The sequence below is a fragment of the Mauremys reevesii genome, linkage group 10 (genome assembly GCF_016161935.1).
Source record: "Mauremys reevesii isolate NIE-2019 linkage group 10, ASM1616193v1, whole genome shotgun sequence".
NCBI classification, from domain to species: Eukaryota; Metazoa; Chordata; order Testudines; family Geoemydidae; genus Mauremys; species Mauremys reevesii.
Window position 1 is genome coordinate 33,123,019 of NC_052632.1, and position 26,397 is coordinate 33,149,415.

A 26,397-nucleotide genomic window follows, 5' to 3' on the forward strand; every position below is an offset into this window, starting at 1 on the left:
GATTTTCTTAATATAATCAGTAGTTTCAGTGGCCCAAAATTTGGACGAAAACTAGTAAAAACCAAATAATAGCTTTTGTAAAACCCAAGAATTTTTTTAGTGAAAATAAGTAAAAACTTAAAATGAAGGGCCTTATCAAAGGGAAGAAAAGAATTCTCTCTCTTAGTAAAGAATTTAGACTCCATTATCCCATGTTTCTCAAATAATATCACAATACAGTGCATAAAATATGAGATCACCAGGTACACTATGTCTGATAAGTCAGCTCATCCCCTGGTTACACCACAAATATAAAGATAGAGAAGTTTTCTAATGAACCACACTATGAAAGATAAAATGCCTCCCCCTCCATTTACAATATTATTCCTGCTCATATAAGTATCAACGACCTAAAAATTAATAACTGCCTACATATTACAGCATGTTTGAATGCAGAATGTTTTAAACTTTTATTTTAAATTTGTAAAATGTGCAATATTAACTACAGGAAATTTATAGTTTTTCCAAAACTAAGCATAATGTTAAAAAGACGGTATTTTTCTAATGGTATCTTCAGCAAAACAGTCCTTACTTTAGTGATGTAAAACTGCAGTAGTAATCATTAGCCAGTCACTAGCACATAGATGTACAAATTTATTTTATATTGCAAGTATATGGAAAAATCAATGGTGTCCTATTTATCCATGGAGAATGCAGACAAAAACAAATTTGTAGTGTTCTAATATTTGAACATAGATGCAGCTAAGCATGAAGATACAGTGGTTGCCTTACGACAATCAACACAGTACGTCAGTCATATTTAATGACATCTTCAAACTGAAACTGAACCAAATGATAGCATATATAATGGTAATTGAGATTAAAATTATGTACTGTCAACTATTCAAGCCAATACAGATATATTGCACAGTTGCCATCAGCATAAATGCTTGGGCTGAAGTTCCTTAGTATAGAAGAGGGAGCTGCCTCAGTGCATTCTCCACAAAGTGCCCTCAATTTTGGAACCAGCTCCCCAAATTGGTATGAAACAGCCTGAATTTCTTGACCCCCAGGGCATGCTGCAACCTTGCTTATCTACCCAGGGTTTTCAGGAGTGAAGGTCATGAAAAGGGGCTGATATTTGTGTGGCCATAAAAATATTATTGAGATTGATTTTATTACATTTGTTATTGTTTGTGTGTGGGTGCAGACTAGCTGCCGGCTTTGCTTTTAAAATTTAATTATAGTTTTAATTTTGGTTAAAGACACCAACAGCCAAAGACAGGCACTTTTTTATATAGTGTTACAATACACGTCAGTACCAGTACTGTATTTCACTATTTAAGCAAATTTAGAGCTAGTGAAAAAGGCTAGTTTGACATAAGAACGGCCATATTGGATCAGACCAATGATCTACCTAGCACAATATCCTGTCTTACAAGAGTGGTAAGTGCCAGATTCTTCAGAGAGAGTGAACAGAACAGGGCAATTTATATAGTGATTCATCCCTTGTCGTTTAGCCCAGATTCTAGTGGTAACAGGTTCATGGACACCCACGGCATGGGATTGCGTCCCTGACTGTCTTGGCTAACAGACATTGATGGACCAATGAATTTATCTAATTCTTTTTCAAACCCCTTTATGCTTTTGGCCTTCACAACAGTCGCAACAATGAGTTTAACAGGTTGACTGTGTTGTATGATGCAGTACTTCCTTTTGTTTGTATTAAACCTTCTGCCTATGAATTTAATTTGGTGACCCTTGGTTCTTGTGGGAAGGAGTAAATAACTTTCCCTATTCACTTTTTCCATGCACTTTCTCATAATTTTATAGACCATGATCATAGCCCCCTCAGTTATCTTTTTTCCAAGGTGAAGAGTAGTAGTCTTTTACATCTTTCCTTACATGGAAGCTGTTCCATATCCCTAATCATTTTGGTAGCCCTTTTCTGTACTTTTTCCACGCAATATTCCAGGTGTGGACATAACATGGATTTATACAGTAGCAATGGAAGCTTCACCAACACTACTCTACTAGTCCACCTAAACTTTGACACACACACCCCAGTATTGAGAAGATATTTCAGTTTCCATTCTCATTCTACTTTTCAGTCTTCCTGAGACTATCAACAGTTCAAACAAGAAAGTCAATTAGCATGAAATGCAATGGTGAGTTTTGTGCTGTTGACACTCTTAGCTGGGAACTTGACTGAAACCACTGACTCATTCCACAATGGCCAGAGAACCATGAGCTGATGATGACTTTTATTCATTACTTACCTATGCTGAATTCAATTTTGTGACACTGAAGAGAAAGGCTCCACATCCCACAGTCCCTGTGTGAGCCACCCATTTGCCCACCAGCATTTATTAATGACCCCTAGCTAATGTTCCTAGCAGCAACTATCATATCTGCATTTAATAGGTGAAAAAAAAATTGTTCTTGAACCTGTGCCACTTCTTCTCCTTGTAAGGCCTCTATTTGCCTGGGTCTGCGCTGTCTGTCACTGTTCCCATGGCCCAGTTTACCATAATCTCCGTCTCCCCAGCTAAAGACCTCACCACTTTCTGTCAAAGCCATGGAATGTCCATCAGATCCACAAGAGGTCACTAGCTGTGTTACAACAAAACCTTCAACAAAATGAAAAACAAAATCAGAATAAGTTAGAAATATAAATACAATTATTGTGCATTGTACAAAATAGTCCATAATAATAACAATTACAAGCTTGTGAATGGAATCAGCTCTGTATATATATAACTCTGTATAAAGTCTTCCTTTTCCTTTAAGATATAACTTATGCTTGAACTGCTGCAGTAACAAATATGTTATTAATAATTATCTAATTCTACTGTGACAGTCTATTAAGTTTGTTTAGGTGTTCAGTTACATAAATGTATTTCCTTTTTCAGTCCTACTTAAAATGATAAATAATAGTTTAAAAACATTAAGTATAGCTTGAATAAATGCATCAAAAGAGACTAACAACATATGGTTTATTTGTTCAAATTAACATGAATATAAGATCTTTATTAAAGAGAGTAAAGTAAATTATTTTATTCAGTAAATCTGTGTAAAGACTTAGACAATTGTCCTTTTAGTTTTTGAAATGCAAACTTCTGCCTCCTAATAGAACAACTCAAAAAAATTAAGACAATTTTACCCTGAAGTGCTGAAATAACAGTTAACACATGAAGATCATCAGAATTTCCTTGTCCCAATCGGCCATAACTCCCTTCTCCACAAGCCAAAACTGTACCATTAGCTTGAATGACAAAAGTACAGTTCTGACCACAAATAACCTGGTTAAAGAAAGAAATTAGTGTTTTTTTTAATGAAATTACATCACAAACAATGAACAATGAGACTACAAAGCTGAAAACAACAGGTTTGGGACAACTACCAACATATTTCTTGGTTTAATCACTTCACTGTTACTTAACTTATTCTGAATTTAGCAGAAAAATATGTTTTAAACTAAGGGGGTTTTACCACATAATCACATCACAATAAAATTTCTTCATTCAGTGTTTTGCGTGAAGCTGGCCCCTGGAGATCTAAAAATGGCACCATACACAAAGAGCTCTCTTCATGATCTAGCTACAAAGACTTTCCCTTTTTCTGCAAAACTATTTGGTCTGGTAGCATGTTCTTCAGTGAGATTCTCAATGTATTTCTTGCAGCAATTTGGCTGTCATTATTTCACCCTATACTCCAGCATCACATTATTTGAGAAAGCAATTGTGCAATATGGATTATATCAAAACCGTGCAGATATTTTTTTACATTGTACTCACTCTAACCCTAAGAAATGATTTTGCAAGTTTTGAACAGTTTCTTGGTGTGAATTTGGCAAAAACTAGAGCAAACCTAATAAAAACTCTATAACTGGGGAAAAGTACCTTACACATTCCGTAGTTCTTTTGTTTTTTTGGAAAATTAGCACCAAGTCCAAAAGGGATATTGATAGACATTTTGTAACTAACAATTGAAAATAAGGCAATGTGTGAAGAATAAAATGTAAATCTCTCCTAACACTGTTACCTGTTGAGCCTGTGAGAATGAAGGTGCTGCTACCGGTATCATGACATTTCTACCAGCTTCTGCTAGCTGCCCATGGCGCCCTGCTCCCCATAGATACATATCACATTTGCCACCAAGGTGCCAATCCTATGAAACATCATAAAGGAGCACTTGAGAATTATATTGATAATTTTAGTATTTTAAATTTAAAAATAATCAATTTTACTAACCTCAGGCCTTGATGTTGCCCAGGACATAATCTGCTCATCCATACCATTAATCCATTTACTGTTATCCTGAATAATTAAAAACAGATATATTAGGGTCAGCCCATCACTTGTACATTATTCTTTCAGTTAATAATCTTGATTTCCCTTCAAATAGTCACTTGGAAATGGCAAGCCTTTTCCTAGCTGAAAAACTGTTATATGGGTCTACTACTGAACAACAAACTGCTTTTGAACATAAATGTAAAATAGTTTTAACTGTGACTAAAGCAAAATGTATGTACAAATTATTTTTATAAATTAATTCATAGTCAATATTGCTCATGTAAACTTGAATGCATCATTTTTGTCCTTGGGGTAGACCTATTTTTCTTAATACTGGAATCTAACATTTAATATTGTTACCATAAGAAAAAATTCTGACTCATGAGTGTCTAAAACTACTTATGGTAAAAAGGGTTGCTTTTAACTCTTGCAGTGGAAAACAAGCAAAGTGTGCCACTCAAAATAGGCTAGTAGAAGAAGATGTGACAATGGGTTCAAGAGATGTATAGAAACATAAAATCTGCCATGCAGATTTGGACCAACAACTGGCCAAGTCTAATAGCATGCATCTTGCACTGGCATACGCCCAATGCTTCAGAAAAAGGCAAAAGCCCATAGTGCTCTTGTACACAGAAGGGAATCCTTCCTGATCACTCTGATAATCTATGTGAGTATTTAAAAATAAAGGACTATAGTATATGTGAGGTCAATAGGTATATAGCAAGGAAAGCAACTGGGAAGAGACATAGTTGTGTTTTCCCCATGCAGCCTTAATTTTAGGAGTATACAAGTGAAAGTATTTATTTACAGAATTATACAGATAAAATCCAATAAATAAAAAGTTTCCACTTTAGGTTCACCTATCACAACCCATTATATTGGCATTTGGTAGTGCCAATATAGTTAAAGTGTAGGACTACTCTGAAAAACAACTTTAAAGATGGCATAATAGGGTGCCATTGCCTTTCAATGACTCCATATAGAATTTACTCTGTCTGCATGTTAAAAAAATGAATTAATTGTCAGCCCTGCAAGCTCCCCTTGGAATGTCACACTCAAGACAAATTCTCACTGGTTTATGTAACAATAGAGGGTCTGCAAATGGAACTTTGTTAATTCTGTTGATTTGTAAACCAGAATTAGCCCAGCTCGCTTTTCCCTGTGTCAACTCTGCAGCCTAAGACAATATAACAAAAACTTGCTGTAGTTAGTAAAGCAAGTGGATATGACTCCGAATACACACAGAGGGAGCAGATCTGCTAAACAGGAAGCCACTTTCACACTATTACTTCTATTACAAACATTTAAATGGCATCAATTGCCACATTTTATATCAATTAAAATAAAATCTCCGTACTCTCTTCGTATTTCCATTAAGCAAAGCATAACAATTTACTCTTTACGAGCTTTTCAATTTTTTCAGCTAATTATTACAGATGTTATCCGCACAATACAGTGCATTCTATACATATACTTAATAACTGGCAGAATGCAGTGCATATTACCATTAGAAGTGTAAGCTCATCCTCTGGCACAGGCTCCAGATCTGGAACAGTAAAGGATTCTGGAAACTGTGCTCCTTTGGTCAGAGCTTCAGCAGCTTTTATAGTAGTTGAAAAACATTCTAACCAGGCCCACTCTGTAGGATTCCAAGCTGAGGGATCAGGGAGGCAGTTCTGGTGATGAGGCGGTATTGGTGGATTGCACAAAAGCTGATCGAGGTGAAGCCCCACAGCAAGTGAAGCCAGGCACTGCATATAAGGGCTATGAACAAGCTGATCTCCACAGACCACATGGGGCTAGAAGGAAAAAATGGAAGGTCAACATATGAAGCTAGAGGCATACTTTCATCACTTCAGAAACAGTAATTCTTCAAATCTCTTTCTGTAGAAAAATTTTTTCCCAGAAAAACCCCTTTTCAATAAATTTTCATTAATTTCCCTCACAATGAGCCGAGACCATTTGTCAAAGTACCAGACTTCACTCTGCAGTATTTCTGTTTCAAATACTGAATGAAACATATTAACATGATTTCACTAGCAAATGCACTTCAGCATATTATCAGAAATTACCATTTTTTAAACAAGGTGCATCACTCAATATATTACAATATAAAACAATTTTTTTTCATTTGGTTTTCTCTCTTTCTTTTTTTCCCTTTCTTCTTTTTAAGTAGAATACAATACATACTGGAATAATTCTTTAACCTAAACAGCAAATTTACAATAATTTGATGTCATTTATAAACAGTTTAAATAATTCTCTGAAAAGCATACAAAAATTTTCTCTTCATTTTCTTTTGCATGTTAAGGAAGACACAAAATCCAGCTTTCAGACATGGTTTTGTTTCTCTTTGGTTGGGATGTTCTGAAGAATGAAAAGCAGAAGTGGGGAAGTGAGCATTATTACACGCCTGAGGTTACTATGGCATTACAACACATGATGAATAGAGACTGAGAAAACTATTGATGGTGACGAATGCTGTAGCCATAAACAGATGAGGGAACGCATCAGAGTACCAGCAAAATAAAGTACTTGCGACATATCTCTGTGCTCCTAGGCTTAAAGGCCTCAAACGAGTGGACAGAATTTGGAGATGTGTTCGGGAAAAGGATATGTAGCAGACTTAGCTGCCCGCTGCATGGAGAGCTGTATTGTACCCAGCTGGAGAGAACTGGATAGGTCTAAATGGAAAAAATGTACCTTGGACTCCAAATTAGGGATGTAAAAGTTTAACCGGTTAACCGATAAACTTGATGCTTATCAGTTTCTGTTAACTATTAAACTCCACCTGAGCAGAGCCTCTGGGGTGGATCTGGCAGTGGAGCCCCATCAAAATGTGGGGGCGCTTCAGCACCCCCCCACCATTAGCTCCCCGGTTAAACGTTTAACTGTGTAATTGATAGAATTTTAACTGGTTACACGGTTATTGTTTTTACATCCTTACTCCAAATTGCTTACTGCTAAAAATAGAGCAGCATCCTAGTTTGTATGGAAATCTGCAATGAGGTTTTGTTATTAAAGGTCATTACAAAAGATGACTGATAAAAAAAAGTCAGATAAGTTTTGCAGCGTTTCCTATAACTAATCTCTCAGAGAGTCTGTAGTAGACAGAAAAAGGACTTCACAAATATGATTTAGACATCCAATCAAATATGTTTTTTTTTCCAAAGTCCACATATTCTAAAGAGAGAGTGTCTTGGTTAGCCGTTGTTAAGAACTATATCAGAGTCAAGCCAGAGAAAAGGTGATTAAAGTAAGTGATGGATGTCTTGTAGGATAATGTCTGGTTGCAGTTCAGGAAATCAAAATAGCCTGAATCCAGTACCCAATTTGTTAGGTAATTCAATAACAATCCAGACATTGTTTTGTGTCAACAACAGATGTCATGGGTAGAACAGATCTAGATTTCAGTGTGTAACAATAAATCTATCTACACTGCCCCCATCATTTATACTACTCACACTGATGGGAGGGACATGACACAGGACTGGCAATAGCAATAGGATCAGAATCCTTGGTTTTTAGTTAAGGCAGTTGGTTTCTTATTTTTAAAGAGACGGAGCAGAATAGTGTCTCTCTCATCTATTTGTTTGAGTAGATGTACTTTCTTTCCTCACAACTGGTTTTCTGAGAAGTATACACAGGATCCTATATCCTTCTTGGTATATCAGTTCCCAACTCAGGAAGGTTAGTTCACAATTTTTGTAATTTCTAAAATTCTTTAGGACATTTATTCTATTGACTGCTCAGGCACACAGTGATTTCTGTGAATTAACTCCAGCTATACAACTGAATACATTGGAGCGAGAGTAAGTAAGGGCATGGAAAGCGCTAATGGAGTAGTTCAGTAGGCAAAATCACATTATTTGCATCAGGACCATATGTTAATTCCACAAAGAGATGCAGATATTAATACCAGCACCAGAACCGGGGATCTGAATAAACACTTCCAGAGAAATCGGTAAGTTCCTGTATTAAAAAGGAAACACTGGTTATAATTCATAACAAGGCCTTGCAAGAGATTTTGTGAAGATTATTTGTATACCAGCCCTTACAGTCATAAAGAAGCTAAAAGAATGAGATTCTGAGTGGATTTTGCACAAAGGAAACATTTTATATATATGCAACAAATTGTTTTCTGAGACATGAGAGCAATTTCCTAGCCTTATCATTTCTTATTCTGGAGGAGGATGCAAAGTAATGGGGACAAGTTTAACACCATGTTTAAGATCATTCAAATTAGGCCTCAAAACAACCATTTTGAAAAAACATGTGGCTACCACAGAAATTAAAACAAACAAGGGTGAAAAAAGCCTAACTTCTTGGGGGTTTTTTTGGTTGGTTTTAAGGGACTGGGGGGGAAGGGGAGGGAAGAGGAGACACCAACCTAATGAAGCATCAGTTTGAGGCTGCTTTATCCAAGTGCTGCAGTTAAAGCAATACAGCAGTGCGTGTGTAGTGGTGAGGTCAAAGTGAGTTAACAAAGCAGAAACTTCTAGGATAGCCAAAACACCTAGATAAGGCCACAAGAGACCAGGATCTTGTGGTCGGTGACAAAACAAGAGAAAGATCAGAAACAGCCTGACATCAGGAAAATGTGGTTCTGCTAGAGTACTCAAAAGAGTAACTGTAAATCTGATGTCCAAAGGCGGGATTGAACCTCAACAAAGGTTTCTTGGGTTGACTGTCAAAAGTTTAAGACAGTTGTAATTCAAGACAGACATCTCATGTTACATATGTCAGTATTTGACGTTCTGCATTCAACTATTCTTACCTTTTCATACGCATACTGCTCCTGAAGCATTATTGGCAAACGTTCCAAGAAAGCCCTCATGCAAGGGGCCATATTTAATCCTAAAACTCCCTGCTGTTTCAGTGCAGTCCTACATGTTGCAAGGACATGATTGGAAGATATCCACTCTGATGTGCAATTCACCACCAGCACATCCTGTTCAATAATACAATCACAGATACATTTTATATACCAGAAATTAAACACAGGAAACATGCTTATTCAGATCAGTCTGACTACTCTCACTAATTGTCTTCGTCCCAACACTGCTCAACACCTAAAAGTATCAGTGTGAGTAAGTAACAATGCTGAGTGGAAAGAAAAATTATGTACACATCTACCCCGACAGAACGTGACCCAATACAACACGAATTCAGATATATCGCGGTAAAGCAGCAGGGAGCCCTGGGCCCTTTAAAGTGCCACTCGACCCCCCCGCTGCTTTACCGCGTTATATCCAAATACGTGTGGAGCGCCGGGCCCTTTAAATCATCACCCGAGCCCCGCTGCCAGAGCTCCGGCAGTGATTTATAGGGACCAGGGCTCCCCACAGCAGCTGGAACCCCGAGCCCTTTAAATCTCCGCCTGAGCCCCGCTGCTGGAGCTCTGGCAGTGATTTAAAGGGACCAGGGCTCCCCGCAGCGGCTGGAGCACCGGGCCCTAAATCACCGCTGGGGAAGCCGGTCCAGTCCAGCACAGCGTACCGGTTCTTGCCAGTATGCCGTATCGGACCAAACCCGATATAATGCGGTCTCACCTATAAGGCGGTGAGATTTTTTTGGCTCCCAAGGACCGCGTTATATCGGGGTAGAGGTGTACCCCTATCATCTTTGTATTTATATAACACTTAAAATGATTCTTCTTAGACAGCATTATAAGATGGGCTGGTAGCACCTATGATTATTGAGGTTGCCTGATATTTCTCATTTTAAAACCATTTTCAGTTTCTTATAACTTTGCTAAACTTTAGATGTTTGAGCTGAAGTTTTCTATGCTGGGTGTCATCCGCAAGCTCAATTATTTTTTTTAAATTTCAACCAAAATGGTTCAGCCATTTTCCAAAAACAAGGCTAGGGAAAAATACATCAAGAACAAATCATGCCAAACCAAACTAATTTCCTTCTTTGACAGGGTTACCGGGCCTCGTGGCTGGGGGAAAGCAGTATATATTGATTTTAGTAAGGGTTTTGACTCCGTCCTACATGACATTTTCATATACAAACTAGGGAAATGTGGTCTAGGTGAAATTGGTATGAAGCGGGTGCACAACTGGATGAAATACTATACTGAAAGTAGTTTCAACAGTTCACTGTCAGACTGTCAGACATAAAAACACCCAGCATATAAAATTTCAGCCCAAATGGTTAAAAATTTAGTAAAATTATAAGCCCATGAAAAATGAAGGTTACTCAGCAGTACCACTTACAGGTGAGTAACCTTCATTTCTTCTTCAAATCACCTCAGCATTTTCGATAGTTTGATAAATAGAACTATCTTCCAAGGAAGGTAGGATGTGGGTTTCTAATTAAACAGTGACTGAAGTACCACTGTACCAAACTGAACATCTGAGCAGGATACATAATGTTTTGTTAATGTAAGAATAAAACTCCATGTAGCAGCTCTGCAAATTTCTGCAATGGGAATATGCCTAAAGCAGTATGCCAAGGAGGCTGCCTTTGCCCTTGTGGCATGGGATCTAATCCCTACTGGGGCAGGGACAGAGACTAATTTGTAGCTCTCTTCACTGCATTGCCTAAGCCATTTAGATAGTCTTTGTGAAGTAAATGCCTGTCCTTTATTATTCTGCGCATAAGAAAAAAGATCTGGTAACTTTCTAAACTCTTTAGTTATATTTAGATAGAAAGCTAAAGCCCTTTTAGCATCTAGTGTGTGAATCTTTGCTTTGCCTCAATGAGCAAAGGACCTAGGAAAGAATACTGGCAGATTAACTGATTGGATGAGATGAAAATCGGTTACCACCTAGAATAAGAATTACAGGTAGGGGTGGAAAAATCACTCTGTCCTTGTAGAAAATAATGAGAAGTGGGATCAGCCATCATGGCCTGAAGTTTGTTTACTCACTCTTCTGGCAGATGTTATGGCTATAAAAAATGCTGTTTAGATTAACAGATAAAACCATGAACATTTATTCAGATGCTCAAAGGAAATCTTCATAAACTGAGTAAGGACTAGTTAAGGACCCAGGATGAAGGTGTATCTTTGACTGATGGACAGATATTCACTAGGCCTAAGACCTTGTCTCTAAGATATTCTAGGGTGGATCTTTCTCAGTCTCTCCTTTGAAGCTGTTCTGTTTTGCATAAGTAATTAGTCATTAGGCCGGAGAGAGCAAGAAAGAATGACTCTATAGACTGGTGATTAGAGGACTCACTTGGGAAGTGGAAGACTCCAGTTCATGTTCCTATTACAATTACTATTTAATTATTTATACATAGTGGAACAACTTCAACAATTGAGAGAGCCCCCCCCAGCATATCATCTCATAGTCCAGTGGGTAGGGCACTCTCCTGCAATGTGGAAGACCCTAGTTCAAATCCACATTAGCCAGAGAGGGGAATTTACTTCGGGTCTCCCACATCCCAGGTGAGTGTTCTAACCACTGGGCTAAAGATCAAAAGGGAGGAACCACTACCTCCTCATTTTGTGACTGGTGCCTTTTTGACAAGAACTATTTGGCAAATTCATGTAAAATTCACAAATAGTTTTGGCTAACTGAAAAATGCATTTTTCAAATTTCACGATAGGCCAAAAAGAAAAAAAAATCACCCAGTTCTATTTGCAATAGGACAGTGAAGAAAGGTACTGTACAACGTTAAATTCTACATTTTCAATCTTAACACAAAGACTATTTTAACCTTCTGAAGCAGATATTTCTTCTGAGATAGACACATTTCACATCTCTCCCATAAAGAGGGGTGACATTTCTCACACACAAATTTCAAAATGACAAAGTAGTCACCTGGGTGCATATTTTTTAAATTAATTTCCCTATTTCTCTCTTTCTCATACAGGAAGTCTGAAAACTAAACTAAGCTTTTAAACTCTTTTTTAAAGATAAGATGGCAGTTGAGAGTCAAAACAATGTATTCTGCATGTAAATAGACAAACTATGTACAGCAGAATTTTAATTACTCAAGCTCCTTTAATTGACAGCAAATGTGTGTGGATAACATGGAATAAGCAGAACAAGGAGAGAAATATGCTAGCAGTTTGTTAGAAAGAAAGGTTTGGATAAATGGGCTTCTTTTTGTAATAAGAACCTTCCCTTAATACTCACAAATTTAACTCAAAAGAACAGCACTTTAATATACAATAATACCTTTGATCTATTTGAGCAAGCAGCTACTCCAACATCAGGGATCCATACTGCAGTCTGAATAGCTCCAGAACCGATCACAACACTTTGTAATACAGAGCCATCCTAAAATCAGAAATCTTTTAATCAATACACATTAACACATTTAGTTATTTAAACATGTGAATTTATTATCCTGTAGTACCATAAACACCCACAAACATTTCAATTAATGATTGTTTAAAGTTAAAATACTTTAAACCCCCTTGAACTAAAATTCGTACACGATAGTCAGAAAGGCATATGCATTTTCCGAAAGAGATTATTAAAAGTTAAAATTAGCATTGATATAACATCTTCAAAGTGTTTTACACAATCTCAACAGCCTGTGAAGAAGGCAAGTATTACTCCCTTTTTTCAGTGGGGAGAAACAAAAGCATAAACTGGCTAAGTACCTGAGGTCATAAATGACTTAACCAGGCACATAATTAATCAATTGCAGAGCCAGGATTAGAAATCAGGTATTTTTTTCCCAAATCTTGTATTCATTATTCTTGACTACACTTCCTCTAATTTTTATAAAGTATTTATCAAAGAAAACTATGAAGACATAAAATTATCCTTCAGCTTTTGATCTTAAATGCACCTATTTTAACAAAGTAAGAAATATAACTAAGATTTTATCACAGTTATTTGTAGTAAAAGTCATGTACAGGTAATAAACAAAAATTCACAGAAGCCCTTGACCATCCATGACTTTTACTAAAAATAATGTGGGGGGAAGAGCTGATGGGGGGGATGACTGAAGACCAAGTATGGGAGAGGAGAGCCCAAGCTACAAGGGCTAACTGTTCCGGGTGTCAGCGGCAGGGATCTCTGGGTGCTGCCGCCACTCTAGAATCCATGAATTCTGTGACATCCATGACATAATCTTTGGGTAATCTTTAATATAACTCAAAGACAACCTTACCCGTAAAGACCAAATGTTCATGAGCCCACCGAGCCCACCAGACACTAATACCAGTCCATCAGAGCTGAAGGCCACAGTCCGAACAGGAGTAATATGTCCTCTCAGCTGATAAATGCACTTGGCATCTACTGCTTTTCTGTATCCATCCTGCAAATTATTTCATCATTATGACATACCCTGGACTACATACATAGAAAATTGTGAACAGAAAAGTGTTTCAGATTTAGACTTCTTTGCAACCAGTGTATAGATTTTCTTGGTACAATTACTTTTGTTTTATCAAGGAAAGAAGAATAAGGCACCATAAAAAAAAGGCCTTATTGAAGCATTCAAGCTGATACAACAGACTATGAGCACCTACAGTGACGATCCTCTCTAAGTAAATATATCTAAATGCATATTTACTTAATAGACCTTAGTTTTATTTGTAATTATTTTAGTCATGTTTTATAAGGATGCCATTAACTTACTACCATCTATATTTTCCTCTTCAAAATACCATACGCATTCAAGACCACATTACGGCTGGATCTTACCTTTTTAAAGAACATTTTAGTTAAAATTAAGTCAAGGCAAATATATATGCTAAGAAATTTCCAGTATTATTTTAGTTTTCTCTTTTGGAAATAACTGCATAATTTTAAAAGAACTAGATAGCATTACCAAAATTTAGCCAAGATCAATAGCTCTTGCAAATAAGTTGTTTTGAAACCTTGACCTCCCATTTAGAGTCATAGACCGCAAGACCATAATGGACCACCAGATCATCTAGTCTGACTTCCTGTATGTAACAACAGGCCACTGACAGCACCCAGCACCCACACACTAAACTCAACATCCAAAATTAGACCAAGAATTACAACCCACAGGAAATAATACTATTAGGCAGAGAATAGGAGGAACCGAGGTGCACCAATGCCCCAAGTACCTGCAATGGCAAAGGAATTGATTAAGGGAAGTATTCCCAGATAATCCTGGCAAGCGACCTGTACTCTAATGCTACAGAGGAGGGCAAACCCACCCCAGGTCACTGCCAATGAACCTGGGGGAAAATTCCTGAGCATGTGAGCAAGAACCATTTCCTGCCCTGGAAACACCTGCATGTGTGTAAGCACAGACAAATTAAAATAAATGTAACTTTTTAAAATGTAATGGTTTTCAAATATTTCCTTCTTCTCCATCTCCACTCATGTAGATATTTAAATATTTTGCTCCCATCTTTTCCTATAATCGTAGAGAAAACCATGGATATAATTGAGTTAAGATTTCCTAACATTTGCTGAACTGTCTTTACCTTGCTACTTGTTTCCTGTTCCCACCATCCTTCTGAACTACTTGAGCTGGACTGCAACATGATCAGCATATCCTGGGGAACACTCCAAACACACACTAAGCCATTCTGGCATCCTCTGAAGAAAGTTAGAATAAATCACATGAAAACAAAATAAAGTTATTAAAATACAGCACCAATCAACAAATGCTCTAAAAGTATGTCAGTCTGTTATGATATACATTTAGAGCAAGGTGATTAAGAAAGATCTGCTTAAAAACAAAGTCCAAGGGCAGCAGATAATTTTTTAAAAGTTGTATACAGATTTAGTAGTAATACTCATTTAAAAAATGCATTTTTTCTTTAACTCTTTCTTAATATTAAATTTTGCCAAAACTATTTTGTCAGCATCACTACGTTTAAAAGGAAGTTAGTGAAGTAGTATCTCCAATATAAAAGGAAAGCTGAGGCAGACTGGAAAAAGGAAAAACTTGTTTTTCATTGTACTGTTTGAAATTTTACTATATTCTTTAATTCACTTATTTTTAAATAAAATATGCATATTGACAGTGATTTTTTTAAATTCCTACTCAAAATATTTAGGAATATTCTCCATAGGTTTTCACTCTATTTTTCACGTTAAATATTTTCATTTTTAACCTAATACCCCCTTGCAATCATTGTGCCATCATAATGTATAGGTCCCAGGTATATTTATCAGCATAGGAAGTATTTGCAACTATGGACATAACTGGCACATTTCACAACAATGATTAGTTGATGTTTCCAGTAACATGAAAACATACCACATTAAGTTTTCACTGTGACTAATTCAAGTTAATTAACTAAGATCACCCCTGGTCAGTACTTGGCGTAGAACCCTCCAGAGAAAAGCCTAGGTGGAGGGGGAAAGCTGTTGGTGATTCAGTAATGGGCACTTTTTGTATTTAAGTCAGTGCTGAACCAGTGTTCTACTATGCCCACAATGAACAGCGTGTTGAATTTTGTTTGTTTGTTTTTTGTTTAGGATGAAAGATGCTACATATACAGTTGCTGTAAGTATTAATAACCAGTACAAAGACTACACAGGAAGTATTAAAGCAAAAATGTTAACATACGTAGCTAGTAACAGCTGCAGCTTGGGTCCTTTCCCTGGAAGGTTGCACCAGGTAATACTATTCACAATAGCTGGATGGGAGAGTGAATGCAAACGCCTCCAGCATCCCCCCACACATCTCCAGAGTTTCACCGTTTCCTCTTTGGCACATGTCATGAGAATCTTACCAGTTGGATCCCACTTCACACTAACAATGGTGTCCTAAAGGATTCAAACAAACAAACAAAAAGATTACAACATTCAGTGTCTTCATAATGTGACTTACAAATATGAACATCACACAAATAAAACGAAACTTCCTTCCAGCACAAAAGTATTAAGCATTTGAACTTCATATGCATCGTCATATAAACCACAAAAAAAGAACTATGTTGATGATTTGATGCCGCAATTTATGACACAAATGAAGTCAGATCTGGTGGTTATCACAGTTCTACGAGTGCGAGAAAAAGAATGGTTACTCACCTTCTCGTAACTGTTGTTCTTTGAGATGTGTTATTCATGTCCATTCCAATAAGGTGTGTGCGAGCGCACATCCACAGTAGCCGGAAGATTTCCCCCCAGCAGCATCCGTGGGGTCAGCCTGGGTGTCCCCTGGAGTTGCACCTTCATGGAGCCCAATAAAGGGCCCTGCCAACCTGCCACCCCCTGCTCCTTCTTGCCGGCTACTGCAACAGAGGGGTAGGAGGGTGGGTATTGGAATGGACATGAACACCACATCTGGAAGAACAACAGTTACGAGAAGGTTAGTAACTGTTTTTTCTTCTTCAAGTGCTTGTTCATGTCAATTCCAATCAGGTGACTGACAAGCCCAAGTTCAGGAGGTGGGGTCGGAGTTGTCCACTAACTGGAGTATTGCTTGTCCGAAGGCCAAATCGTCTCTGGCTTGCTGGGTAATTGCATAGTGTGTCGTGAATGTATGAATGGAGGACCACGTAGCCGCTCTGCAGATTTCCTGAGTGGGAACCTGAGCCAGGAACGCTGTTGATGAAGCCTGCACCCTGGTGGAGTGCGCAGTGATTGGAGGTGCAGGAACCCCTGCCAGGTTGTGACACTCATGAATGCAGGACATGATCCATGACGAAATGCATTGTGATGACACAGGCAGACCTTTCATTCTGTCCGCCACTGCTACGAATAACTGGACCGACTTTCTGAACGGCTTCGTTCTCTCAACGTAGAAGGCTAGTGCCCTATGGACATTCAGTGAGTGAAGTCTCTGTTCCCTGCCGCTGGAATGCGGCTTAGGGTAGAATATCGGGAGGAAGATGTCGTGGTTAATGTGAAATGGCGATAAAACTTTCGGTAGGAAAGCAGGATGAGGTCTGAGCTAAACCTTGTCCTTATAGAACACTGTGTAAGGGGGCTCAGATGTTATGGCTTTACGTTCAGACACCCTCCTGGCTGAGGTTATTGCCACCAGGAACGCCACCTTGTAAGAGAGGTAGAGCAGGGAGCACGACACCAAGGGTTCAAAGTCTAGGAAGGACCATGAGTCTAGGAAGGACCAGGCTGAGGTCCCAAGCCAGGACAGGCTGCTAGACGTGAGGGTATAGCCTGTTGAGACCTTTTAGAAACCAGTGACCATTGGGTTAGCAAAGACAGAGCGGCCCTCCACACCTGGGTGGAAGGCTGAGATGGTGGCCAAATGAACCCTTATTGACAACACTGAAAGCCCCTGCTGCTTCAAATGGAGGAGGTAGTTCAGAATAAACAGCACTGAGGCTAGCATTGGGAACCAATGGCACTGTGCCAACCAGACTGAAAATCTCTTCCACTTGGCAAGGTAGGTAGCTCTCGGAGAAGGTTTTCTGCTGCCAAAGAGGACTTGTCTAACATGGTCTGAACAGGAAAGCTCCATAGGGTTCAACCACGGAGCTTCCACGCCGCAAGGTGCAGCGACTCAAGGTGTTGGAGACAACTGTGATCTTGTGTCAGAAGGTCCGGGAAGAGTGGCAGGGTGACTAGAGCTTCCACGGACATGTCTAGGAGAGATGTGTACCAGGTGGGGGCAGGCTGGAGCTATCAATATGACCTGAGCTTGTTCCCTCCAGATCTTGAGGAGTACCTTGTGAACAAGCGGTATGGGCAGCAAGGCGTATAGGAGACAACCTCCCCATGGGAGGAGGAAGGCATCCACGCTGGAGCCCAGCCACACCTAGGCTGTGATTTTTGAAGGAGTAGAACTGCTGGCACTTCCTGTTGCCTTGTGTGGCAAATAGGTCTATCTGGGGAAACCCCCACCTCTGGAAGACTGAATTTGTGACATCTGGATGAAGGGACCACTCGTGGCCCTGAAAAGACCTGCTGAGGTGGTCTGCCAACTTGCTCTGTACCCCGGGGAGGCACAATGCTTGCAGGTGCACTGAATGTTCTACACAGAAGTCCCACAGCATGAGGGCTTCCTGGCACAGGGGGAGAGGAGTGTGCACCCCCTTGTTGGTTGATATAGAACATTGCCGTGGTGTTGTCTGTCATAACTGATATACTTAATGGGACAATGTGTGCCTGGAAGGTCTGGCACACCAGACACACCGCTCTCATCTCTCTGACATTGAGGTGGAGAGCCAGATCTGCCTGAGACCAGGGACCCTGAGTCCTGTGGTCTCCTAGATGTGCTCCTCAGCCCAAGTCTGATGCGTCTGTCACTAGTAAAAGAGATGGCTGTGGACTGGCGAAGGGGATCCCTGAGCACACTTCCTGAGGGATGAGCCACCACAGGAGGGAGTCAAGGACCTGGCGAGGCAGGGTCATGATCTTGTCCAAGCTGTCTTGGGCTAGTCGATGTTAACTATGACCGGAGCAGTCAAAGCCTGAATCTGGCATGCTGCACCACGTAGGTACAGGCAGCCATGTGTCCCAGAAGCTTCAGGCAGTTTTTTGCTGTGGTGGTGAGAAACTGTCTGAGACCTCGAATGAAACCGGCCAGGGTCTGGAACCTCACTTCCGGAAGGTATGCCCTGGCTTGGGTCGAGTCCAGTACTGCCCCTATCAACTATCCTCTGAACAGGGCAGAGTCGATTTTGCTTCGTTTAGAAGGAGACCCAGGTTATCAAAGGTGGCCCTGATGAATTTGACTTGAGCTTCCACTTGGGTCCTGAAGCAACCCTTGATCAGCCAGTCATCGAGGTATGGAAATACCTGTACCCGGTGCCTGCGCAGGAACACAGCGATGACTGCCATGCACTTGGTGAAGACTCGACATGCTGCTGACAGGCTGAACGGAAGAACTGTAAATTGGTAGTGGGTACTGTTCACCACAAACCTGAGGTACTTCCTGTGGAACTGAGTGACTGCAATATTAATGTAAGCATACTTCAAGTCAAGGGTGGCATACCAGTCTGCTGGACCAGTGAGGGGATGATGGAGGCCAATGAGGCCATGCCGAACCTGAGTTTCTTTACAAACTTGTTGAGTTCTCGCAGGTTCAGGATAGGCGTGAGGCCGCCTTTGGCTTTTGGTATTAGGAAATACTGAGAATAAAAGCCCTTGCCCCGGTGCTCCTGAGGAACCTCCTCCACTGCCCCTAACGATAGGAGCGACTGCAGCTCCTGGATAAAGAGTTGCTCATGAGAAGGGTCCCTGAAGAGGGACGGGGAAGGGGAGTGGAAGGGCAGGAGGGCACAAAATTGGATGGAATATCCCCTCTCTATCGTGAGGAGCACCCAGCGGTCCAAGGTGATATGGGACTATGCACGGTAGAAAGGAGATAGTTGGGATAAGAAGGTAAGGCGGGGGTGGATCCAGTCTTTAGTGTGGTACACCGTCCTCAACCATGCCTTCAAAAGACCAGTTTGGGCCCTGAAGGCGGCTTGGGTTGTCCCGAGCCCAGCCAGAGGGTTGACACGGCCTTCTCCTGCCGGTCCTGTTTCTCCTTCAGGATCCGTCCTGGTGGTTCTGGTGACAGAACTGCTGAGAAGACTAAGGATGGAAGTGTCTCTGCTGAACTGACGGTGTATAGAGGCCCAGAGACCTGAGGGTGGTTCTGGAGTCCTTTAGGCTGTTTAGCCTCTTGTACATTTTCTCTGAAAAAAAGGAGTCTGACCCTCAAAAGGCAGGTCTTGTATGATTTGCTGGACGTTATAGGGGAGATCCGAAACCTGGAGCCATGAGCCCCTTCTCATGGCTACTCCTGTAGCCATAACCCTGGTGGCAGCACAACCCGTCAAGTGCCGCCTGCAGGGATGCCCTGGAGATCAGTCTTCCCTCCTCAACCAAAGCTGAAAATTTGGCACGGGAATCCGAGGGGAGGAACTCCATGAATTTAGCCATCGCCAAGCAGGAGTACCTGATGATGATGGCCTGCTGGTTAGATATTCGGAGTTGTTGTCCCTCCGTTGAGTACACCTTTTGCCCAAATAGGTCTAATTTTTTAGCATCCCTATTCCTGGGAGAAGGGTCCTGAAAGCCTTGCCTCTCCCACTGATTAGCAGCGTGCACCACCAAAGAGTCAGGCTGGGGGTGGGAATATAGATGTTCATAACCCCTGGAGGGCACAAAGTACCGGCGTTTGTTACGCTTGGCAGTGGGTGGCAGCAAGGCCTGGGTCTGCCACAGGGTCTTAGTCATGTCCTTAATTGTCTTTATAAATGGTAAGGCGACACAGAAAGAGTGCAAGGGGGCCAGGATGTCAGCCATAGGGCCTGCATCATCTACCACTTCCTCTGCCTTAATGCCCAGAAACTGGGCAAACTGACGCAGCAACCGCTGCAACACCCTGGAGTCTTCCAGAGCTGGGGCTACGGAAGTGCCTGCCTGCGCCTCATCTGGTGAAGAGGAGGAGGCCACCCTCTACCGTCCCCATCCAAGGGATCTTGTAACCCTGGGGGAGACTGTGATCGGTTGGCCCAGTCCCGCAAAGGGCACGGGTACTGATGCTGACATTAGGTCCCACGCCAGTGCTGGTATAGACATCTAGGGTAGCATCTGTATCAGGGTCTTCATGGACGCAGTCACAGCTGGTGTCGATGACGATGTCGGTGCCAGTGCCATCGTCGGTGCCGAAGGTGCAGCCGGCACCATAGCAGCAATCTGAGCCACTGACGCCTCCAGTGCCGAAGGTGTTGTTGCGGGTGGCGCCACGGTTCCTGCTGGTGATGGTGCCATGGCCACCGGCGTTGACTCTGGAGGTAATGGCTCAGTCGCTGGTCGTGGCGGAATAAATGTCGTGGACACCAATGATGCAGCTCCCAAGTGGGATCCTTGGCTCCAACTCTGGGCTTGATGGAAAGCCCACGGAGTCCAAAAGGGCCACTGAGCTGGGTTCTGCCACTGTGAAGGCCACTGCATTGGGTGGGACCCTCTACTGCATCTTGAGCTGGACCTTCTGCTCCTGCTATAGTCAGAGCGGTACAAGTTCAACTCTGACTCTGATGTTTCAGAATAGGAGGACCAGGGTGGCGCTGCACCTCTTGACATAGAGCGTTGGGAACCTGGGGATCAACTGCACTCCCTGGATGGAGGCGTTGGCTTCAGCGGGGGAGGGTGCCGAGGTGACAGGGATCGGCATGACATCATTGCCGGCTTTCCCTTTGACTGAACGGGGTGCCAGGATGGAGCCTGCAGTGCTGGTGCATCTTCCTGCCTTGGGGACAAGAATGGTGCTGTGAGTCTCGGGCCTGGTCTACACTCAGGGAGGGTGGTGGGGGACGGGAAGAAATCGATCTAAGTTACGCAACTTCAACTACGTGAATAAGGTAGCTGAAGTTGATGTAATTGGATAGACTTACGGTGGTGTCTTCACTGCGGTGAGTCGACTGTTACCGCTACCCCGTCAACTCCGCCTGTGCCTCTTGCGGCAGTGGAGTACAGGAGTCGATGGGAGAGTGCTCGGGGGTTGATTTATCATGTCTAGACTAGACGTGATAAATCGACCCCCACTGGATCGATCGCTGCCCGCCAATTCGGTGCGTAGTGTAGACATACCATCAGCAGGTGATGCACCGCCTCAAAAGCCTCTAGGGTGGACAGGTGTGGCAAATGCTCCAAGGGCCTGGACTCAACTGCCTCACTTGGGCAGGAATCGACGTAGCTCCACTCTGAGCCTCGGAGCTGTGGCCCAACTGAAGTGCCACTGATGGCTGGTCCCCTGGATTTTGCCGAGGAGGATCGGCCTCTTTCCATCTTCTTCTTCTTCTGCGCTAGTGATTGGGACCAGTGCCAAAGGCTGGAGTGCCCCCAAGAGGCTCCATGACAGTGCTGAGCCTCCTTGGTGGTGTCTCCCTTTGACCGAAGATGGTGCTGGAGCGCTCTGTGCAGAAGACAACGCACTGGGAGGAGGACTTTAAGCCACTGCTCCCTCTCTTTAAGAGTTCTCAGTCAGAATTCCAGACAGAGTTTGCAGTGGTCTTTTTGGTGACCCTTGCCCAGACACTGTAAACAGGAAGTATGTGTGTGGGGGTCACTTTTAGGCATGCGCTTCGTGCAGTCCTGGCAACTCATGAAGCCTCGGGATCGTGGCATGCCCCGGTGACAAATAAAGGGGAGGAAGAGAAAACAGGGGGACCCCCCCATAACTGAAACTTTTAAGTGAACTAGCTACTCTGTACTAGCCAACTAGAACTATCTATCTACAGTGAAAACTGAACGTACTGCTAAGCTGCTTGCCGAAGCAAGAACAAGGGGAAGTTCCAGCTACCGTCACTGGTGGTAAGAAGGAACTGAGGGGGTGGCGGGTCAGCAGGGCCCTTTATTGGGCACCATGAAGGCGTGACTCCCCAGGGGGCACCCAGGCCAACCCCAGAGATGCTTCTAGGGGAAAAATCTTCTGGCTACTGCGCACATGCGCACACGCATACCTGATTGGAATTGACATGAACAAGCACTCGAAGAACAAAAAAAAAAAGTTTAATGAAAACAGAATAATTACTAATAATAAAGAATATGGGGAAAGAGTCATAGAAAGCAGAATTCTCTTTCTATAAAATGTTTTTCATAGTATCCTGTGAGGCTTTATGCAACTTTTTAGTTATGGAGTTGTAATATGGAATTACTCCAGGGACACTTAAAGTACTTACCTGAATCTGTAGATAACGGGCCACATTCTGCGCTGTGCCTCCTGAAAGATGCAGCACAAAAGATGCAGCCCAGAAGACAGAGCAAAGGAGACTTTATGTCACCTTTTCATTCTTGGATTCTAGCCTTATGTCAGGGCCAAAATGGATCATTGCATAAATTAGAACAGCCCAGGAAATTCTGCAATTTATGGCAGCCATTTCCAGGCTGTTTATGGGTTGCACTGCAGATATTTCTCCTTCTGCTTCCAACTTGCCCCCTCCTGTGCTTGGCATGCTCCATACAATGGGACTTGTGAGTGGAACAGCACTGGGTCTGCTTACATCAGCCCTTCACTGGGGCAGCAGCATATTATCACCTAGGCCAATAAGGCTTAGGCCTAGGGCAGCAAATTTGCAGGGGCGGCAAATTTGCTCATGCCCCAACTCCCCAACTCCGCCTCTTCCCCAAATGCCCGGCCTGCCTCCTCCCCCAGGCGCGCTGCACTTCCCTCCTTCCACCTCCCTCCCAGGCTTGCTGCGCGAAAGTGCTGGGAGGGAGGGAGAAGCAAGTAGCGGCACTCGGAGGAGGCAGAGCAGAAGTGAACTGGGACCCGCGGGTGCGGGAAGTAACCGGGGGGTGGGGCGGGAACCGCTCCCCGCCTCAGCTCACCTCCGCTCCACCGCTGCCATCCCCCGAGCGCGCCACAACTCCCCTTCTCCCCCCTCCCTCCCAGGCTGCGCAAAAGCGCTGTGAGGGAGGGAGGGAGAAGCGAATAGCGGCACGATTGGAGGAGATGGACTCAGAGCAAAGGTGAGCTGGGGCCGGCGGGCGCGGGGAGTAACTCTTGGGGTGGGGGCAGGGAACCGCTCCCTGCCCCAGCTCACCTCCACTCCACCACTGCCATCTCCTGAGCGCCACAACTCCCCTTCTCCCCCCGCCCCCAGGTTTACCGCGGGGGAGCAGAAGTGAGCTGGCGGGGAGCGTGGAGGGGGGTGGGAATTTTTTGAGGGCCTAGGGGCGCCAAATTTGTTAATCCACCACTGCACTGGGGGGAAAGTCTCTTTGCAAATTATTTATGGACTTTATTGGCCACTGGACTGGCATACATCGGCAGTGCTTGAGTATTTTGAGAAACATCTTTTACACTTCACAATTACTTTTTTAGTTCAGGGAAAAAAAAACATCTAAATGATACATTCTACGTAAGAAAATTTAATAACAGGCTAGTATAATTTATCAAATTGTTAATAGAGAACTACATCTTTTTTAGATCAGATCAAATCTGGAAATGCACTTCAGCTACAGTATAAACAACATAAATTTGAAGAACCCTACTGGAAGAACTCTTTTTGCTTTCCTGTGGCTTTCTTTAAAAAATGGCCTATTATCTTTTAAGTCGTTTTTATACAAAATTTTGAAATGAAGACTATAGTTTAAATCCTGAATTATCTTTGGGAAACTAGGAGAGTATGAATTAGTTTCCAAGAAAATTAAAACTCTACCTTGTGTGCATCAACTAGAACAATTCCTCCTTTTTCAAGTGGCTCCTTTGTACCTATCAGCAATTTTCCATCTGAATAGCCAACTGCAAATGGTCTGTCTTCACTGAACCACGCAAGGCATGTGACAGAAACTATTGGAATAATAAGTACAAATAAAATATATTAAATTACAAGCTAAACTGTTCAATTCCCATTGCATTTAGCTCATCAGAAAAAAAAGGTACTTACCTTTTCATAACTGTTGTTCTTTGAGAGGTGTTGCTCATGTCCATTCCATTCTAAGTGTGCGTGTGTGGTTGTCGGGAGATTTTTGCCTTAGCAGTATCCATAGGGTCAGCTGTGGCACCCCCTTGACTGCCGCACTCACGCATTGGTATATCAGGCACCGCCGACCCTATGTCCTCTCAGTTCCTTCTTGCCGGCAACTCCAACAGAGGGGAAGAAGGGCGGGGTAATGGAAAGGCCTTGAGCAACTCATCTCGAAGTACAACAGTTACAAAAAGGTAGGTAACCGTTTTTTCTTCTTCGAGTGCTTGCTCCTGTCGATTCCATTCTAGGTGGGCTCAGAGTTCACAGTTGTGCAGCTTGCAGCACTGCTCTGCCAAACCAGCGTCATCTCGAGCCTGCTGGGTAAGTGCATAATGTGATGCGAACATGTGGACAGATGACCAGGTAGCGGCCCTACAGATCTCTTGGCCTGATGCCTGCGCCAGGAAGACTGCTGATTACTCTTGTGCCCTAGTCGAGTGTGCCGTCACGACTATCAGCGGAGGCACTTTTGCCAGCTCACAGCAGTAACGGATGCAGACAGTGATCCAGGACAAAATCCTTTGAGCAGACACTGCATCGATTTATGGAACAGCTTTGTCCTATCTATGTAGAAGGCCAGTGCCCTCCTAACATCCAGGGTGGCAGCCTGCGTTCCTCATCTGACATATGAGTCTTTGGAAAGAAGACAGGTAAGTATATGTCCCAGCCAGTATGAAACTGGGAAACTACCTTGGGCAGAAATGCCGTGTATGGTCGCAGATGGACCTTATCCTTGTAGAATACTGTATAGGGAGGACCTTATCCTTGTAGAATAACACAGAGAGGTTCTGAAGTAAGCGCCCTGATCTCAGACACTCTGTGGACTGATGTTACTGCAATCAGGAACAAAGCCAGGAGAGAGCAGGAAGCCAGAGGCACGAAGAGAGGCCCTATGAGCCTCGACAGCACGAGATTCAGGTCCCAGGGAGGGATGGGATCCCGGAGGTGCGGATAGAGATGCTCTAGATCTTACAAAAACTGGGCCGTCATGTCGTGAACTAAGACCGACCTGCCTTGCAACGGAGGGTGGAAAGCTGAAATAGTGGCCAGGTGGACCTTGATCAATGTCAGGTACAAACCTTGGAGTTTGAGGTGCAGAAGATAATCCAGGATCTTCATCGAGGCCTGTGAGTCTTGGATACGCTGTTCTGAGGCCCAGCACATGAACCTTTTCCACTTGGCCAACTAAGTCGCTCTGGTAGGGGGTTTTTTGCTACCCAACAAGACCAGCTGAATCCGGGGCACGCATTCCTGTTCGTCGGCGATTAGCCATGCAGTCAAGTGTCAGTGCCGCCAGGTTTGGGTGCAGAAGACTACCATTGTTCTGGGACAGCAGATCTGGCCAAAGAGGTAGCTGCAGCGAGGCGGCTACCAAAAGGTCCAGCAGCGTGCTGAACCAGTACTGGCGAGGCCATGCGGGGGCTATTAGGATAATCTTCATCCTGTCCTGTTTGATCTTCATGCAGACTCAGTGAATCAATGGCACTGGCGGGAAGGTGTACATTACAGCCCCCGACTACGGGAGGAGAAACACATCTGACACTGAGCCCCTGTCCATCCCCCGGAACGAACAGAACATGACATTTCCTGTTCTGCCTGGACACTAACAGGTCCACCTAGGGAGTTCCCCATCTCTGGAAGATTGTACTGACCGCCTCCAGCTGGAGTGACCACTCCTGGCTAAATGAGAAGGTCCTGCTGAGGTGATCTGCTAATATGTTCCTGGTCCCAGGCAGGTGCACAGCTACCAGATGAATGGCATGCCACACACAAAAGTCCCAAAGGTGGAGAGGTTCTTGGCAAAGGGCAACAACCTGGCTCTAACCTGCCTGTTGATGTAATACATCG

General features: G+C 42.8%; 1 protein-coding gene across 9 annotated transcripts in view; it reads right to left on the reverse strand.

Moving 5' to 3' along the window:
• The window catches only part of HERC1 (HECT and RLD domain containing E3 ubiquitin protein ligase family member 1), a 216,959-nt gene that overhangs the window by 12,831 nt on the left and 177,731 nt on the right, over positions 1–26,397 (reverse strand). For all 9 annotated transcript variants that reach the window (XM_039490822.1, XM_039490819.1, XM_039490821.1 and 6 more), the window contains 11 exons: positions 24,241–24,371; positions 15,744–15,943; positions 14,650–14,764; positions 13,356–13,502; positions 12,410–12,511; positions 9,052–9,225; positions 5,780–6,073; positions 4,233–4,298; positions 4,024–4,149; positions 3,143–3,281; positions 2,428–2,609 (listed from right to left, as the gene is read on the reverse strand). In XM_039490822.1, the coding sequence (XP_039346756.1) occupies positions 2,428–2,609; positions 3,143–3,281; positions 4,024–4,149; positions 4,233–4,298; positions 5,780–6,073; positions 9,052–9,225; positions 12,410–12,511; positions 13,356–13,502; positions 14,650–14,764; positions 15,744–15,943; positions 24,241–24,371 (1,676 nt within the window). The remainder of the gene's footprint in view (positions 1–2,427; positions 2,610–3,142; positions 3,282–4,023; positions 4,150–4,232; positions 4,299–5,779; positions 6,074–9,051; positions 9,226–12,409; positions 12,512–13,355; positions 13,503–14,649; positions 14,765–15,743; positions 15,944–24,240; positions 24,372–26,397) is intronic.